General features: G+C 35.4%; 1 protein-coding gene and 2 long non-coding RNA genes across 4 annotated transcripts in view; 2 read left to right on the forward strand and 1 right to left on the reverse strand.

Moving 5' to 3' along the window:
• LOC114304838 (uncharacterized) overlaps window positions 1–19,361 on the forward strand; it is a 91,936-nt gene that overhangs the window by 3,776 nt on the left and 68,799 nt on the right. The gene's annotated exons all lie outside the window — the stretch shown is intronic.
• Window positions 3,220–10,636, forward strand: LOC114276871 (putative U3 small nucleolar RNA-associated protein 7). The gene is made up of 10 exons (XM_028218710.2): window positions 3,220–3,371; window positions 3,501–3,617; window positions 5,073–5,129; window positions 5,582–5,647; window positions 5,729–5,818; window positions 6,159–6,291; window positions 6,738–6,856; window positions 7,066–7,133; window positions 8,102–8,150; window positions 9,244–10,636. The coding sequence occupies exons 3-10, from the start codon at window positions 5,073–5,075 to the stop codon at window positions 10,273–10,275; spliced, it is 1,614 nt and encodes a 537-aa protein (XP_028074511.1). The 5' UTR covers window positions 3,220–3,371; window positions 3,501–3,617; the 3' UTR covers window positions 10,276–10,636.
• Window positions 13,268–16,969, reverse strand: LOC114276862 (uncharacterized). Of its 2 annotated transcripts, XR_003634398.2 has the most exons (3): window positions 16,634–16,855; window positions 15,799–16,171; window positions 13,268–13,461 (listed from the first exon to the last, which is right to left on the reverse strand). It is a non-coding gene; the product is annotated as an uncharacterized LOC114276862 (long non-coding RNA). The 2 variants fall into 2 exon arrangements; XR_014349828.1 differs by lacking the exon at window positions 13,268–13,461 and having other exon boundaries at window positions 14,891–16,171; window positions 16,634–16,969.

Consider the following 19,361-nt stretch of genomic DNA (forward strand, 5'->3'; position numbering starts at 1 on the left):
CAACATAGAGAGAGAAAGAGAGACATGGTGTGGACTTACCGAGATGGAGGAAACGGCATTGCGATAGTGTTCCGAAGGTGATTAGTGCGACGGCGGTGGCGCTGAGATGTTGAAGGAGGAGAGAGAAAGAGCGAGGAGACAGAGAGGCCGCGACAGTTGGAGAGAGAGAGAGAGAGAGAGAGAGAGAGAGAGAGAGAGAGATACCGAGATAGATGAAACGGCGTTGCGACAGTGTTCCGGAGGTGATTTGTGCAACGGCGGTGGCGCTGAGATGTTGAAGGAGGAGAGAGAAGGAGCGAGGAGACAGAGAGGCCGCGAGAGTTGGAGAGAGAGAGAGAGAGAGAAAGATAGGGCACCATTGCTGATACACCATTCCAACGCCTAGAAAACAAAAACGACGCTGTTTTGAATTATAGATTAATTTGATAAAATAAAATACTAAAAAATAAAAATTATTTTCACTTTCAATTGTGTTTTTCATTATAGAATTGGAGGATTGTCGTATAAGTAGTTGTTCCTTATGCTGGTGTGCAAAACTGATGTAGTAGGCACATTTTCTTGATTTGGAATTAGATTTTAAGGATATTACTCTCCTTGTTTATTTTATTAGGAATGAATTTGCCGTAAAAATTAAAATGTCTTACTCCTTTACGCGGTGTTTGTTTGGGCGGAAAAAATTCTCAAATGGAAAACATTTTCTATGGAACACTTTTTAAGAAAATGTTTTCAAGAAAATATTTTTCTATATTTGGTGGTGGTGGTGGTGATGAAACGGAGGTGGATGGTGATGTGGTGATATTGGTAAGGCTTTAGTCCGGAAAACGTTTTTCGCCTTGTAAAATGGAAAATATTTTTTGCCTATATAACCTTATTTTCTGTTAACTTTCGTTTTTTATTGTACCAAATATCAGAAAATACAAAAAATATTTTTCAGAAAATATTTTCGCCCAAACAAACGGAGCATTAGATACAATTTATCTTACTGGGGCTTCCAAACATTGTTGGGTCATAACATATTTATTGATTGATTTATGTTTTGCATTTTGCTTTGGGTAAATATTGTCGGTATTATGTCAATTATTAACTATTTGAACTTTTTGCATTTTATATCTTCAACATCTTGTAACAAGTTCAGATGGGAGTGAAAAAAGATGATAGTACTCTTACCAAGATTATGCCTCCTGTAGAACAGGTAATTGCCCATTTGTGTATGTAAGATGATGGCATATTATTTCTTTATGAGTAATACTTTGTGAATATATTGTGAGTAATAACAAGGCTTATAAAAATCGTAATTCTAAATTGAACTAAATTGCATTTTATTAATTTGGTTTCAAATTTTTCAATACTTTAGGCAATGATTTAGTCTTTGGTTTAGTCTTAAACCAAAACAAATTGAACTATACTCACCCTTTAGTGGATAATTGAACAAAATTTAATCGGAAATAGATTCTCTAAATTGTGTTGTTTGTGCCTGTGAACGGGTAAGAAACTACCTCCAATTCAATCTAATTTGAAAATTAAGTATTGTAAGGTGAATTTAATATTTGTCAATCTATAGGAGATGGATTTGGGGTCACTGCTGTGGCTAATGCACAGCAGTGACTGTTGTGTTACATTTTGTGATGCATTATGAGATTATTTTTATGATCTGAACCATTCATTTTGTAGGGTTTGTTGAGTACTTCAAACCTACCAAAAATCATATTAATCGGATACCAATAACTATATGATTGATAACCAAAAAAACAAACTAAGAAGTTTTTCTTTTGAAAAATAGTGTAAAAATATGCAATTTGATCATATAGTTGTTGATATCCGATTAATATGATTTTTGTTAGGCTTGAAGTACTCAACAAATCCTACAAAATGAACGGTTCAAATCATAAAAATAAACCCATAATACATCACAAAATGTAACACAACAGTCACTGCTGTGCATTAGCCACAGCAGTGACCCCAAATCCATAGGAGATGTACTACATCAAAGTGGATATTGAATTATGTGAAAATATTTAATGTATCATCATAAGTAATTCCTCATGATACCTCAAGTTTTTAAGAATAATACTATATGCATTAATTAGTATATTAATTAGTGTAGCAATTGATGATGTGGCATAATTTAAGAAGTTTTTGATATTTGTAATTTATATAATGAGTGAGGTCAATAACTAATGTTGGTACACTAATTAGTATACTAATTGATATATATAATACCACCGAGTTTTTAAATCAATTTTAATGTAGTCGTCTTAATCATTGCAATTACAAAGTGCGCAACAATAATAGAGAATTCTAATTTTAGAGCTCTAAAGAGAGCTCTAGTGAAGTAACAAAAAAAACATAGGCACACACATCACATTACATGTGGGTTCTACTTCTTGTTATATCACTAGAGCTGTTTTTAAGTTCTAAAATTAGAGCTCCCAATCTTTATTCAAAGTGAGAGAACAAAGTTAAATTAAAAAAAAAAAAATGAAGGATAAAAAATGTAATCCCCTTACAATTATATGAGAAAAATAAAATGATAAATTATGTGTTAAGTGAGTAGGTATTTGGTTGAGTTTAAAAAAATAAAAAAACATTTGCTTCAAAAACTAGTTTGGTAAAAAATGAAGAGAGAGAGAAAAAAAAAAAAATTTCATTTTTATATTATTTTTTTGAAAGTGAAAATAATTTTTATTTTTTAGTATTTTATTTTATCAAATTAATCTGTAATTCAAAACAGCGTCGTTTTTGTTTTCCAGGCTTTAGAATGGTGTATCAGCGATTATGCCCTATCTCTCTCTCTCTTTCCAACTCTGGCGGCCTTTTTGTCTCCTCACTCCTTCTCTCTCCTCCTTCAACATCTCAGCGCCACCGCCGCCGCACTAATCAGCTCCGGAACACTATCGCAACGCCGTTTCCTTCATCTCAGTAAGTCCACACCATGTCTCTCTCTTTCTCTCTTTATGTCACAAGCACACACACTGTATGACATACACATATCTAATCTATGAAGCACGGGTACTCCAAAAATAGTGTCGTATACATACCGGGTACTTACCGGGTGCAGGTACGCGTATCGGGTACGGCAAAAAGTAGTCCGGTACGTTTGGTTCAATCTGGTATGGCTTGAGTACGGCTTGGGTACGTCGGGGTAAAAATTAAATTTTCTGTAGAATTGAGGGGTACCGAAGCAATATTAAGAAAAATAAAAAAGAAAAAGAAAAGAAAGAGTATACACGTTTTGCCCTAATCTCATCACTTTTTCCCTAACTCATCACTTGAGCAACACAGCAGCAAGAGGCGACACAGCAGCAACGAGGCGACGGCGACCCATCCATTCCCTTCGAAGGCCTCCGGCGACGGCGACGCAAGGAGTTCCGGTGAGTGCTCTTCATCATCTTCTTCTTCGTCTTCATCTTCTTCTTCGCCTTCCTCTTCTTTGTTACATCTTCCACCCTCATCTTCTTCGTTTCTTCTTCTTCATCTCATATATATATATTTTTTTGCAGAGATCAGCAAGCTTCTGTTTTTGTCCCTTGTTGCATCTCTTCGTCTTCCCTCCGGTGAGAAAGTGGTCAGAATTTTTGGGTGCCCCTGCATATCAGCAAATAGCAAGCAAGCAACTGGTCAGATTTTGTTTTTTTGTTTTTTTTGTCCCTTGTTGCATAACTTGTTTTTGTCCCCTGAATAACTGGTCAGAATTTGTTGCATAACTGGTCAGAATTTTTTCCCCCTGAATAACTTGTTTTTGTCCCTTGTTGCATCTCTTCATCTTTAATTTTTTTGTTTTTTTTTCTTGTTTCTTCTTTCTTCTTCAGAGAGGTAGAATCTGATGTAGAACCAAAAAACAATTAGAGAGGTAGAACCAAGTTATTCAATCATATTTAGAACAAAAAAAAATTAGAACAAAAAATTAATAAATTAGAACAAAAAAATTAATAATCAATCGTACTTCCATAATGTTAATAATCAAAAAAATTAATTAGAACAAAATTATAATTAATTAGAAGTTTAAAACAAAGTTATTCTTCAATAGAATGTGAATAATCACAAATATTATTTTTTATGCTTATAGGAAAATGAGTTTATCAAGCAGTTTAGGTTCATCTGCTACAAGTGCTTCTGCTCCTTCCCATGATCAAGCAGTTTAGTTTTGATATTTAATTTTAATTTGTAGGTTGGATCCTTTAACCATAATTATAAAAAATAAAAAAATATTGGCGTACCGCAGCCGTACCTGTATCCTACTTTTTTGGGGTTTTGCCGTATCGGCGTACCCGCACTCGTACCCGCACCCGTGCTTCCTAGTATCTAATTAAACAGAAAAACTTGAAGTTGTTGATTGCAAAACTTCAAATTAAGATTTAACTTTGCAAGCTTTTGATAATAGATAGTTGTGTGTTTCATTATAGAATTGGAGGATTGTCATACAAGTAGTTGTTCCTTATGCTGGTGTGCAAAAGTGATGTAGTAGGCACATTTTCTTGATTTGGAATTAAATTTTAAGGATATTGCTCTCATTGTTTATTTTATTAGGAATGAATTTGCCTTAAAAATTAAAATGTCTTACTCCTTTACGCGGTGTTTGTTTGGGCGGAAAAAATTCTCAAATGGAAAACATTTTCTACGGAACACTTTTTCAGAAAATGCTTTCAAGAAAATATTTTTCTATATTTGGTGGTGGTGGTGATGAAACGAAGGTGGATGGTGGTGTGGTGATATTGGTAAGGTTTTAGCCCGGAAAACGTTTTCCGCCTTGTAAAATGGAAAATATTTTCTGCCTATATAACCTTATTTTCTATTGACCATGGAAAATTTTTTCTGTTAACTTTCGTTTTTTATTGTACCAAATATTAGAAAATATAAAAAATATTTTCCAGAAAATATTTTCGCCCAAACAAACGGAGCGTTAGATTCAATTTAGCTTACTGGAGCTTCCAAACATTGTTGGGTCATAACATATTTATTGATTGATTTATGTTTTGCATTTTGCTTTGGGTAAGTATTGTCGGTATTATGTCAATTATTAATTATTTGAACTTTTTGCATTTTATATCTTCAACATCTTGTAACAAGTTCAGATGGGAGTGAAAGAAGAGGATAGTACTCTTATCAAGATTATGCCTCCTATAGAACAGGTAATTGCTTTAATATCTACTTGCAGCTATAAAAATGCTTGTTGTAATGACCATACGAAAATCAATTGATTGTAATCTTTGTTGTACTCATCATCTTTTGTACTTCCAAAAAGTGAGTCCACAACCAATTTTGCAGGACAAATATTCATAGATATTGGTTTCTTCATATTAACCTACTTTTGCAGCCTATTGTTCTTTCACTTTGGTTTCACTTTTTAAGTACCTGTAAGATGCCCAGCAGATTTGTTATTTCTGCCTTTTGTTTTCATTTCCTTTAACTTTTAGGGTGTTAGGGCTGATTATCTTTGGACATTTTATTAGTCATTCTGATTGACTAATAGAGTCTAGCATAAGATCTCTATGTACCTCTCAGTAATTTTTTCTATGTTTACGTTTGTTTAGCATGATAATGCCCAAATTTATAGAATGCATGAACAAATTTTGGTTTGCAGGAGATTAATGACGAGATAAATATGAGAGTAAAAAAGTACCTTAGAGGTGAAGGTGCTAATTTGGAGGTATGACACTTGTGTTTGAGATTCTTAGGCACTTGTATTTCTTTCTTCTTCTATTGCCCTGAAAATCATATACATTTGCAGGGTTTACGAGATAAAAAATTGAAAGGTCAGCTTGCTATTAGAGAAGAATTATATGGAAAATCTGCAAAGGCTGCTGCCAAGGCTGAGAAGGTGATTTTTATGTGGTTTGATGTTCAATCAATTGATTAAGTTCTTTTCTCTACTTTTTAAGTCTTACATAATTTGTAGGTTCACGTTCATCTAATCCTCATAATGGCATCTGCTGTGTTTTTTCCTTCTCTTTTTTTTCTTGTTTCATTTGGTAACTCTTTTTATAAAAACCATGTTGTGTGGTACTAAGCTCTGATGGTATTCTATACAATTGTGTTGCAGTCTTTCTGATCATCATTCCCAAACTCACAAAGAAAAAAAAAAATTGGGTTTCAGTAGACGTTAGATTGTACCATATTTGTAGTGCAAATATATATTGATGTGCGATTGTTTTGTGTAGTGGCTGATGCCAAGTGAGGGGGGCTATTTAGAGGCTGAAGGTATAGAGAAAACATGGAGGATCAAACAGGAGGCAATTGCTCGTGAAGTAGATATCTTAAGTTCAAAGAATCAATATGATATTGTCTTACCAGGTTGACAGCTTCAGTCTAATTGTTTCAAAATACTCTCTCAAGCATCATTCATAATTTTTTTGATGAACCTGTTAGTTAGAAACCCTTTGCATATTAATCTTTCATGTGTCCTTATAGAATACTAAGGCTGTGTATGTTGGCATTTAGTTGATTCAAGAAATAGACATAACTGAATTCAAGAAAGCCTTGTCCCAAAACCATTTGGGTTGGCTATATGGATCCTGTTTCACCGTTCCCTTCTAGCTATAGCGATCCATTATCTTTTGTGAGACCAGTCTCTGATGAGCAAAAGTTTTGGTTCTCTCTCTCATGGTTGTCCATAAACTATCCCGGACATATAGAATTGTTATCTTTTTACATTACATTTGCTAATTTTTTTATGTTTATTTTTTTTTAAAATTTTCATTTTATAATAGAAACCTAACATCAATAATCTGTTTGCACAGATCTTGGTCCATACACTCTGGATTTTACCTCAAGTGGTCGGTATATGGCACTTGGAGGACATAAGGGCCATTTGGCTATCATTGACATGAAAAATATGGGCCTTATTAAAGAATTTCAAGTATGTCACCGCCCTCAAAATTGAGCTAAATCTTTTCATAGTGGTTGGATCTGATATAGAATCTTAGAGTTCTAATAATACTATAAATATTGCTTTTTATTTTTTTTGATGCATCTAATACAATTCTATTGATTGTGATTCTGAGTCATTGAGGTGCTTATCTGTATCAATATATACAAATTTGAGTTTCTAATGCTTGGCTCTTTTAGGTTAGGGAAACAGTGCGTGATATGGCCTTCTTGCACAATGAACTGTTCTTTGCTGCTGCCCAAAAGAAGTAAGGCCCCAATCTCTTGACAAAAAACGTTATGTGATTATAGAAATGTCATTTGTAGAAATGACTCTTTGAAGATTTACAGGTGTTTGTATGACAAGCTATAGATGCATGAATTTCTCATTATTTGTGCTGCTAATTTGCTGGATGTCACTTTGTATGTAAACAAAGAATTTACACCTAGAAGTCATCATTGTTCTATCATCCAAAAGAAAAAGGTTATCATTGTTACATTTCCGAGGATTATGAAACTGCTGATTATATTCTAATCCTTTTTAATGTTGAAACCTCAAACAGGTTACTCTTGGATTAAAAAACGGAAACCCTTCCAGTCTAATGCTTTCCCGACCCACACATCTGCTTTCTTCCTCTTTTTCTTCAACAAAATTGCTTATAATTTTCCATTCAAAGAACTAATGAATATGTCAATCTTGGACTCCCCATGTAGACTAGTTGGAATTTAAAATACTTATTTATTTTTCTTGATCCATCTTTGTGGTAGCATTTGATGTAATTTTCAACTCTTTTATTTGTAATTCATATGAGGAAAATGGCAAGGGAAAAAAAAAACTGCAAGGGAAGTATACTCGGCCTATGGTTTTCTTTTTGCCCTAAGGTGGATGGAATAGAAGGAAGTGAAGAAGGGACCTTCTAACCCCTTGTAACACTTTTTTGATCAGCCAATCCCTTATATAACACTGTTATGTTGATATGTATTTGTATGATGGTGAAATAAAGTAATATCCCTTGCCTTTCCCGCCTACTTTTCATCCTTTAAACACATTCTAAAGGAAGCCATCCAGGGTTATCTATTTCTCTCTTTTCTTTTCTTTTTCATTTCAGAAGCCAAATCCAGCTGTGTTAATAAAAAATATCTACTCAAGTTGTTGCAAGGATTATTTTGCTCTAAAAGCAATGTATGTTGCATGGTCAATGGTGCTTTGCCATAAAGAATGCTGTTCCTGTGACAGGTACCTGTACATTTATAACCGGCAAGGCACGGAACTTCATTGTCTGAAGGTCAGTATTCTGGGCTGAAGTTACTTGTATGTGCCATTGTTGACTATGCTATGGTTTTTATGATTCTTGTGGCATGCTGGAAACTAGCTGCAGTGCATTTTTCACCTTGTGTTTCTCTTTCCATATTTCATGGCAGTCTGAATTATGCCTTCGAGAGGAACATATATTATAGTCTGTCTAGATGATAATTAGGAAAACCTTTCTTTTAAAACACAATTGCAGGTCCTTAAAAAAAGTTTTATCTTAATATCAATCTATGCTTAGATATCTCATAATTGCTGTGGACTTCATACTAAGTCTATGTGGTTCCACAAGCATGAATGAATTGGTTTCATTGGCTGCTTCCCACTTTCTGGAGATGGTGATATTGTTCTAGTGTCTGACATGGTTCTAAATATCCTTGTAAGTTCCTAGAGCTTTTGTTATTTCCTGTTTAGAGCAAGCAAAGATAGGATTTATACCCTTGAAGTTGATGTCAAGCCGCTGAAGTGGTTTTGTTGTCCCTCATTTTCCACTATGAAATAGTAAGGATACTGCTATAACCTATCAAAGTTATGTTATGGTTCAGAGTAAGATATTTGGTAGAAGCTATTAATACTTCAGAGCAGTTTGCTTTTCGTTATTGAACTTGAATGCTATCCAAATCAGAACCAATTTGAATCTACTTTGATACATTTAATTAACATAGTTCATTTGGTCTAAGCTTTAGTAGGAAGTTGAGGTCTAATCTTACCATACAATATATTGGTTATCACTGACCACTTCACTATCTTTGCACTGGTAATAAAACATGTTATTGATGGGCTCATATAGTGCTCCTTTGTATTACCTGTCCATGTTAGTGCATATACAGGCCTCAAGTACCTCAGTGACAAACCATACTCGTAATCTAGGTGGAATGCCTGTGTTAATATGGTATAGATGACAGAGATTTAATTGGAAGCATTTGGTTTCATGTACGCGTCAAACTGATTGGGGTGATTGGGCTGCCTTTGATTACTTTTTTTTCCTGAATGCTTTGTACCTAATTGAGATTTTTTAAAATGCATTGTGGACCTCAACTTTTTTTGTTCTTTACCATTGTGTCCTTTAGGAGCATGGTGCAGTATTAAAACTCCAATTTCTGAAGAACCATTTCCTCTTGGCTTCCATAAACAAATTTGGGCAGCTCCACTATCAAGATGTTACTACTGGTGGGATGGTAGGTAATTACCGGACTCGTCTAGGCCGTTGTGATGTGATGCAAGTGAATCCCTTCAACAGTGTTGTTGCTTTGGGCCATTCAAATGGTACAGTAACCATGTGGAAGCCTACAAGTCCCACTCCCCTCGTCAAGATGCTGGCTAATCACGGGCCTGTTTCAGCTTTAGCCTTTCACTCTAACGGCCATCTCATGGCAACGGCTGGTATGGATAAGAAAATAAAGCTTTGGGATTTGAGGAAGTTTGAGGTTCTTCAAACTTTACCTGGCCATGCCAAGACATTGGATTTCAGTCAGAAAGGTTTGCTTGCTACTGCCACCAGCTCTTTTGTACAGATTTTGGGAGATTTCTCTGGATCTCAAAATTATAGCCGTTATATGGGTCATTCCATGGCAAAAGGTTACCAAGTAAATAAAGTGTTGTTCCGACCATACGAAGATGTTTTGGGCATAGGGCACTCCATGGGTTGGTCATCGATTATTATTCCTGGATCTGGAGAGCCCAACTTCGATTCTTGGGTGGCAAATCCGTTTGAAACATCTAAACAGCGGAGAGAGAAAGAAGTGCGCTCTCTTCTTGACAAGCTCCCACCAGAGACAATTTTGCTGGACCCCACAAAGATTGGTACAGTGAAACCAACGAGGAAGAGAGAGAAGCCAAGCAAGCAGGAGAGAGAAGCAGAGATGGAAGCAGCCATTGGAGCTGCCAAGAGCATTACCCAGAAGAATAAAACCAAAGGCAGGAACAAACCGAGTAAGAAAGCAAAGAAGAGGCAGGAAGGAATCGAGAGAGCCAAAAAGCCTTTCTTGGAGCAACAAATGGAGGAAGAAGAATCATCTAAAAAGAAAAAGCAGAAGATCAGTGAGGAAAGGGAACTACCAAAATCTTTGCAGCGGTTTGCTCGCAAGAAAGCTACTTCATGATTGTGTTAGATCATGGAACAGAAATCTTGGAGAGGAGACTTATCTAACTTAGTCTGAGATGCTTCAGTGCATTGAAGGATTACTTCAGCTGCCTTTTTCTTCAGCTGCCTTTCCCTGCTCCCTTTATCTTTTCTGCTCTACAACCATTTTCATTATAATTAAACGGAGTGTTATTATTTGTTAGAGCTTTTGTTGTTCGCTTCACTGTGCTTGATGATGATGGGGGGTCCAACCTTTCTTAATTCTTTTAAGAATCCTTTATTTTGTGGTTGATATGCAAGATGCATGTTTGCATATATATGATTACTAAACAAACCACTTATCCAATATATATATTATATGGAGCATTTGCTTAAACAAATATATTTCTAGCTTTATGTCCAATAAGTGAGTATTTAACTATGTTTCATGATTCATGGACAAGTGATGCAATATTTTATTTCTTTAATGTTTGATAGGGAAGAATTTACATAAACTTTTCCATGAACAGGCAATGCATTATTCTAACAACATGGATGGATGCATACACCAACAAATGCTGTTTCATGATTCACCGACAAGTGATGGAATATTTTCTTCCTTGATAAGGAAGAATTTGCATAAAACTTTTCTTGGATTTGCATTGCATATATTCTAACAAAAATGGATGGACCCATACATCAACAAATGCTGCACAAAAATTTTTAATTAATGAATTATTGTTGGTTCCATCTTCAATGAGAGATTATGTTTGTCACTCTTCCTACTGGCATTTATTGGTATCTGTGCCGTAATTTATTTTTGTTGATGGTGTTAGGTATTATTAACTGTTTTTCTTTGCAGTAAAAACATCAGTTCCGAGCTGTAAGTGCTGCAAAAAAAAATGTTTGTTGCTTGACTAGGATTTGATTTAATTTTTACTAACTTTTGCTAGTTTCTTCTTCTTTTTCCTTTTTTTCCCTACATCCTAGTGCATGGTTCTGTCAAGTGTCTAGTTTAATTTGTTTGACTGATAGACAAGGTTGAAACTCTAGATCACATACTATTTTAAGGTTATGTTTGGATGTTGGATCTATGAAGGACATGTGAACGGATTAGAAATGGTAAGAGATAAATGAAAGAAATATAAGATTTTTTTTCTACTTATTCTTTTCATTTTTTTTTTTCTTCTACAAATTTATGATCCAAGCACAACTTAAAAGCATGACCATTGTTGCTTTTAATTTGAGAAGAAGTTACGAAATAAGATAAAGACTACGGTGTGCTGGTGAGTGATGGTGGTTGTGTTGTGCTTGATAAGAGGTGACGAAGGTGGTGGTAGATTGGTGGCAGTGGTAGTAGACAAATAGTTATGGTGACTACGATAGTGGACTATTATTGGGGTGATGGTGGAAACAACAATAATGGAGTGATGATGGCGGCGGCACTAGTATAGTAATGGTAATGGCGGCGGCATGACCATTGGTCTCTAAAAGTAAAAATTTTATTGCAAAAGACATTTAGAGACCAATTTCTATCATCATGAGAATAGTCGCTAAAAGGTTATCTCGAAAAATTAAAAATAAGGCTTCTAGTGACAAAATTTTGAAAATGTCACTAATAAATAGACTTTTAGGGACAAAATAATCTGGTCTCAAAATGGTTTATTTTTTGAGACAAAAAATTTAGTTCTAAAAGGATAATAATTCATCACCAATGTCCAATTTTTGTTGCTAAAAATATAATAATGACACTTTTCGTAACAAAATTATTTGGTCTCTAAAAAATATTTTTGCTTCTAAATTTTAGTCTCTAAAACCTTAATTTATTTATTTATTTATTTTGTAGTGTTAGATGTGGTGAAGGTGGGGGTGGTAGTAGATTTGTAGCATTAGTAGTGCTAGGGTGGAGTGATGGTGATGATGGTGGTAATAGCGAGGATAATGGTAGTGTAGTGACATTGGTGAAGTGGTGGTAGTGGCATTGATAATGGTGGTCCAGTGGTAGCGGAAGTGAAAAAAGTAAGGTGATAATGTGGTGGTAGTGGTTATATTATTGGTGATGGCGGGGGTGCAAGGGTTGCTTTGAGAACTTGGGTAGTGGTAGCAGACTGGCAAATCGGCAATGGTTGTGGTTTTACTTTAACAATGACTTAAGCATAAGCAGATGAAGATGCATTAAGAAAAAATCTTTAGCAAGTTTAAAATTTTAACTCACATTTGAAGTGATATTTAAATTTTTACAAGTGATGTGAATTGTGGTTATATTTAATTTGTTTTCTTTCAATACATTTAGTTTGATGTGAAATGTGGTTATATTTAATTTATTTCTTTCAATACATATTTAGTTTTCACTGATAAAAGTTATCAAACACATTGGAGATGTTTTTTAATAATTGACTTGAATTTTAATTGAAAGAGACTTATGACTTAGATGCTAACTATTGTGAACGGAAGGTGGTTTTAAATTAATTTTGAATTTGTGATATGGTAGCCCGTGATTGGCTTTGTGAACTCCATCTCATTTAGCATGAAGCTAACAACAGTGCGGATTTTCTCGCAAAGGATGCTCTTCACTGTTATGCTCAACGTGAATTTCTTGATGTAGCCCCCTCGGCATTATCTAGTTTGATTGAGGATAAGCAAGGATCATGTTTCCTTGAACCTCATGTTTAGCTCTGGCTTTGGCCCTTATTTTACCCCCCCAAAAAAAAAAATTGAAATTTTAGTTCTATCAATTCAACACATTTTTTTAAAGTATTTGCTGAACTGAAGTGTAAATTTTTTTATTTTTATTATTAAATGACTTTTGAATGCTTGACATGTCTGTTTTAATCCTTTGGCATGGTAAGTTCGAATGTGTAATTTTCTCTTCCCACATGTGACAATTTTCAGCTCCTTTATTTTGTGTTGAGAACTATGTTGCAAAATTTGCCATTTGCTTCTTTTATCTAATTCATATTATGTATAACGACCATTGAGCAGTGCTTAAAAGATTAGAATAAACTTCCATATACATAACATGATTTCCAAACATAACTTATATGCATAGGAGTCATTAATATTAAGTTTACATATACACAAACCCATTTGACAAAAAGCAAACAAAAGACTTAAACATAAATTATAACACCAAAAAGATAAAAGCTCCATCTTGGAGGTTTCGTATAACAGGTCCACATAGACAGTTCTTGAGGCTAATTCTAAGGCTGATCTCCCTGCTGACCACCTACATACATATAAAATAAGGAGTAAGCGAAGCTCAATGAATAATAACAGTGCAACGGGTTAATATATGAGTTTGAACCATCGAACATATTTAACATAAATAATAAATTTTCGAAAGTAAAAACGATCCATTGTTTTCAAAGTGTCTTATAGTTTTCATAGTTACCTTTGTTCTCAAGATCATACATTATAATGGTTCATATCAAAGTATCTCAGGTCCTACACAATATAGTTTTCTTTAAATATAATCAATCAACACATAAGCATTCGTTCATGAACAGTAAAAGTACTTGGAACAACAGTCCTAGTATGCTGAGTGTTTTCTGGGACGAGTGCAATTACTCTATCTTGGCTAGCAATTTCATTTGTTGTAACAGGTCTTGCCATTGGTACAAAACCAACTAAGGTAGCGGATCCATTCACATTTTGTTCAATCCGGGGACAATCCCTTACCTTATGACTCATTTCGCCACATCTACAACAAGCTTCGGAAAGTCAATAACAAATCCCCCACATTCTGAACAAATCAGTATTGAATCATTTCTTTGATTGAATTTATCTTGCCTAGATATTTCTAATTTCCATTTCTTATTTTTCATGAATTTTTTGTTCACATTAGAGCTTTGCTTCTTTCTTTTCCATTCTAGAAATCAGTTCATGTTGGCCACAGATATCAAGGCAAGGTCTAACACCTTTTGCTGTCTTAAGGCCTCTGCTATTTCTTCTACTATTCTTTCCAGTTGAGAGGAGGTAGACTCCTCCAATTCGTCCACCCTTGTTTTCACCATTTTGCTATATATATAACATACATCAACAATAGAGTTGCACATGTAGGTTCACGTAAATCATATAACTTTCATGTTCATATGTTCATGTTCACATAAGTCACACATTCAATATTGATATCAATATCAAAATTACACATTAATTCACATAACTTTTTTTTTTTTTTTTTGGTTCACCCTCATATCACATACTCACATAGGTTACTTCTCACGCTAAGATTAGAAATGTACACATGGTTACATAATTTCCATGTTCATGCTCAAACAATAATCATATCTACCCATATATTCTCATATACTTCATACTCAATAAGAAGCTTAGGAAAGCACGCTTGTATTTAGATCTTGCATTCTTATGTTCACATAAAGATCATGGATTCACATTTTAACTCATACACTTGTAACACAAATACAAACGGTCCTAACTCTTTTCTAGATTCTTTATTGCTCAAATGGACCAGTGTGTGAGTTATTAATTCGTGCTCTGATACCACTCTATGATGACCCAAGCTCGTCTCTAAAAGTTTGGTTCATAACCGGCTAGCAATCACACGATTACCTACGGCCTCATACAGAAAACAAATATTTTTAATATTGGGGCCTTAAGTGGAAACAAATATTATGTATAATATCCATTGAGCAGTACTTAAAAGATTAGGATAAACTCCCATATACATAACATGATTTCCAAACATAACTTATATACATAGGAGTCATTAATATTAAGTTTACATATACACAAACCCATTTGACAAAAACCAAACAAAAGACTTAACATAAACTATAACACCAAAAAGACAAAAGCTCCATCTTGGAGGCTTGGTATAACAGGTCCACATAGACAGTTTCTGAGGCTGACTCTAAGACTGATCTCCCTACTGACCACCTACATACATATAAAATAGGGAGTGAGCGAAACTCAATGAGTAATAACAGTGCAAATGGACAGTGTAAAGGGTTAATATATGAGTTTGAACTATCGAACATATTTAACATAAACAATAAGTTTTCGGAAGTAAAAATGATCCATAATTTTCTTCACATTCAAATTTGGCATTCGGTCTCGGGATCAACATGTTATGGAACGACCTCGGGCTCAAACATTCAAAACGACCTCGGGTCCAATTATACAAAACGGCCTTAGGCCTAAACATTCAAAATGACATCGGGTCTAATTATACAAAATGCCTCGGGCCAACATATAACAAAACGACCTTGGGTCCAATGTGCAAAACAGCCTCAAACCCACATATAACAATACGGCCTCAAGCTCACATATAACAAAATGACATCGGGTTCAATGTGCAAAACGGTGTCGAGCCCACATATAACAAAATAGCCTCGGGCCCACATATAACAAAACGACCTCGGGTCCAATGTATAATTCATCTACCTTCATTTTATAACATTCGTACAATACTTTATAACATTCATTAATCGAAACTCATTCGAGTCATATCAGAATACAATTTCAGAAGTACATATACATATATAACATTCATATTGTTCTAAAAGAATAATTAAGAACATATTTTTACAAACTTATAACTCACAGTGCGTTTGGTCTTGCGCCGTTCCCTCTGACACACGACCTACACAACATTTCACACATACACATTTGATAAATAATACGTTCCATTTCGTACACTTTTTTTTAATGATTCACATCATTTTTCAATGGGTTTCTAATCATCACTTCATTTTCCAGAGTGTTTACATAAGGTCAAAAATGCGTTCAGAAGGTCAGAAAGGTCAACAAAAAGAAAGCAGAATTTTCCCCATGCTGTCCGTTCATGTGGAAGGCCTCACCGCTCGAGCGGTCATGTTCCGCTCGTGCGGAAGTGTTAGCCACTCGAGCAAGCAGAATGCATTCCCTTGTTTTGGTTCATGTTCCGCTTGTGTGGAGCTCGCAGCTGCATGAGCGATCTGGGCGAAACCAGACAGTCCGAAAATGAGGTTTTGAAACCAAGTTTCCAAACCCAAATGCAAGCCTAAATTCATGCAAAACTAACTCAAAAATATGATTTACTAACATTTTATAAGTGTAATTCCAACTCAAACATATCAATCTTGCTTAAAGTTCAAAATCAAGGTCTCATTTTTTTCATAAATTCAAGAGTCACGTGATCAAGTTCAAAATACATATCCATGGATAATCCTTACACAAATCTTTGTTATATGAACAATCTAGAGCTTATCTCATGATGTATTCACAAGATTGAACTCAAATCAAACAAAGTTGAAGAGATCAAGGCTCAATTTCTTAAATTTAGTTCAAATAATCACACAACCCAAAACCCTAACTCATATAGGTTAAAATCTCTAAATTCCTTTTGATTTCAAACAAAAGATGAGTTATTTACAAGGATTCTAGATAGATTTTCATACCTTAGCTCAAATCTAGGAATTTTTTCCTTGAATCTCTTCCAAATCTCTAGCTTTCCTTCTCAATTCTAGAACTCTTTCCTCTCTCTCTCTCTCTCTCTCTCTCTCTCTCTCTCTCTCTCTAACTCTCTAGAAAGAGTTCTTCATAAAAGATGATCTCTATCAAAGTTTCATATGTATTAAGCAAATTGCCCACTTTTTTTGCCATAAAGCAATGTGATACGATTGTGTAAGCTAATTACAATAGATAATAGGTAACCATTGAAAAAGCATGAGCATTCTCCTGTATGCAATGCACACCATATGCAACCTTATCACAAAATTATGCAAATTTTTACAAACTTGCATAACTGATCTTACAAAAATGCGTAAGTTAAACACAAATTCGCGCAAGTCTATTCATAAAACTGAACTTACGTGAATTTGTGTTTAATTTATGCATTTTTGTGAGATCACTTATTTAAGCTTGTGAAAACTTACGTAATTTTGTGGTATGATTGCATATGGTGTGTAATGCACACTGAAGCATTACCTGTGAGAATTAGATTATTTTCTTGAAATGCAATATTTTTAACATGACAATATCACTATACAATTTGAGGAATAAGAATACATTTGTTTGTTATATTTATTTATTTATTTGCCGATCAAAAAAAAAGGGTGTGTCTGTTGTTTTGTTTGATTGCCTTTGCTTGTTTTTTTGTTGTTTTGGTGGCCATGTTGGCTTTTGCTTTCCTGTCTTTTGTTAGGTTTCTCACCAAACTCGGCCTTTTGCCATCACATGATTGGGGCATTCATATCAGTGCCAATTTAATTGGAATGGATTTGTTTCGCTATGATTTTTTTGCACTTGGTCTCTCCTTTATTGTTGTATTGTTGTTGTAGTTGCCTTGATGATGTTTCAATAAAGGTTTTTTTTTTTTTTTTTTTTTTTTTTTTTTTTTTTTTTTTGTGCTGATCAAAAAAAAAAAAAAGTTTCATTTGAATTGTTGCTCGGTGAAAAGAAAAGGAAGCTATTTCAACACCAAGTTGCTAATATTTTTACAGAGCTATTAAATGGTTCATTTTTCTCTTTTAACCCTAAGAATTATAAGATGAGCATGCTAAAGTTTTAAGTGATTTGTTTAGTGAGCCAACATGAATTTGTTAAAAAAAGAAGAAGATAGCACTACTATAGTTTGGTTTCCCTATAATGAATTTGGAAATAATAAACAAGCCCTCCATGCCACACTAACTATGAATTACAGCAATGAATTTAATCAAAAAATAATATATAAATTGGATTTATGTAGTAATTATGTTTATTAATGTTCCAGTTAACATTTTCATTGATAATAACATCATACACTCTTAGGTGCTGTTTGGTAACACTTACGTTTTCAGTTTTCTGTTTATATTTACAAAAATTTAGAAAACTCAAATAAAAACTTGTTTGGTAAAATTTTTGATTTATAAATCAGTGGTCTCAGTTTATAAATTTGGCTAAAAAATGAAAACACAAAAAATGTGTTTCCATTTTGAGTTTTCAGTTTTTTTTTTTTACCACCCAATACTAGCCACCACCCACCACTATTTTCTACCACCGTCCTCTGCCACCACCACCACCACCACCACCCACCTGCCATCCACCACCCAGCCACTGCCATCCACCGCCGGCCACCACCACCCGCCACCTACTTGCCACCGCCACCACCACCCACCACCACCACTACCATCACCCACCCGCCACACATCTGCCACCACCACCCACCACCCACCACCACCACCAACTCGCTACCACCTACCACCTGCCACCATCACCCACCCACCCACCCACCACCACCACCACCACCACCACCACCACCTACCCACCACCACCCGCCGCCACCACCACCACCACCACCACTCACTCGCTACCACCAACCACCCGCCACCGTCACCCACCTACCCACCATCACCACCCACCCATCCGCCACCACCCACCCACCCGCCACCCGTCATCCGCCACCACCCATCACCCGCCACCCGTCATCCGCCACCACCCACCACCCGCCACCACCACCTACTCCCTACCACCCGCCACCGTCACCCACCCACCACCACCACCACCACCACTCGTCACCTACCCGCCACCACCACCCGCCATCCGCTACCCCCCTGCCACCACTGCCACCCACTTGTCACCACCACCACCACCAACCACTCGCTACCACCCGCCACCGTCACCCACCCACCCGCCACCACCACCCACCCACCACCAGCTACCCACCACCCATCGTCTCCACTTTCCACCATCGTCTTTCGCCGCCAATTGCCACCACTTGTCATTTCTCACTTTTTTTTATATTTTTAAATTTTTTTGCACATTTTGTCAATTACCAAACGCGTTTGTAGTTTATGTTTTTCTAAAAATAAACAAAAAATAAACAAAAATCAGTTTATAAAATTTTTGTAAATATAAACTGAAAACGTAAACGTTACCAAACACACCCTTATTAATTCACTCTTTTTTTTTTTTGGATCGACAAAACAAATCTTTATTGATGAGATCATACGAATTATGAATGAGTACATCAATAAACAAATCTTTATTAATTCACTCTTGGCTTAGTAGCCAAGGATTTTACCATTGTATGAAGCAATGCCCTTGGCCAGTATGGTTCGACACATGTAAAAAAATTATAAAATGTTTTTTTGTTTGGGTGTCTCTTTACCGCTGGCATTTATCCACTATATGCATTAATTTTTCATC

The sequence above is a fragment of the Camellia sinensis genome, chromosome 13 (genome assembly GCF_055761805.1).
Source record: "Camellia sinensis isolate YWXY chromosome 13, ASM5576180v1, whole genome shotgun sequence".
Classification (NCBI taxonomy): domain Eukaryota; kingdom Viridiplantae; phylum Streptophyta; class Magnoliopsida; order Ericales; family Theaceae; genus Camellia; species Camellia sinensis.

Bases quoted from the DNA above. Each gene is read 5' to 3' on its own strand.
- LOC114276871 (XM_028218710.2), top strand. From the start codon at position 5,073: ATGGGAGTGAAAGAAGAGGATAGTACTCTTATCAAGATTATGCCTCCT. The intron at 6,857-7,065 runs GTATGTCACCGC...TGGCTCTTTTAG, and splicing joins GCCTTATTAAAGAATTTCAA to GTTAGGGAAACAGTGCGTGA. The intron at 7,134-8,101 runs GTAAGGCCCCAA...TTCCTGTGACAG, and splicing joins TTTGCTGCTGCCCAAAAGAA to GTACCTGTACATTTATAACC.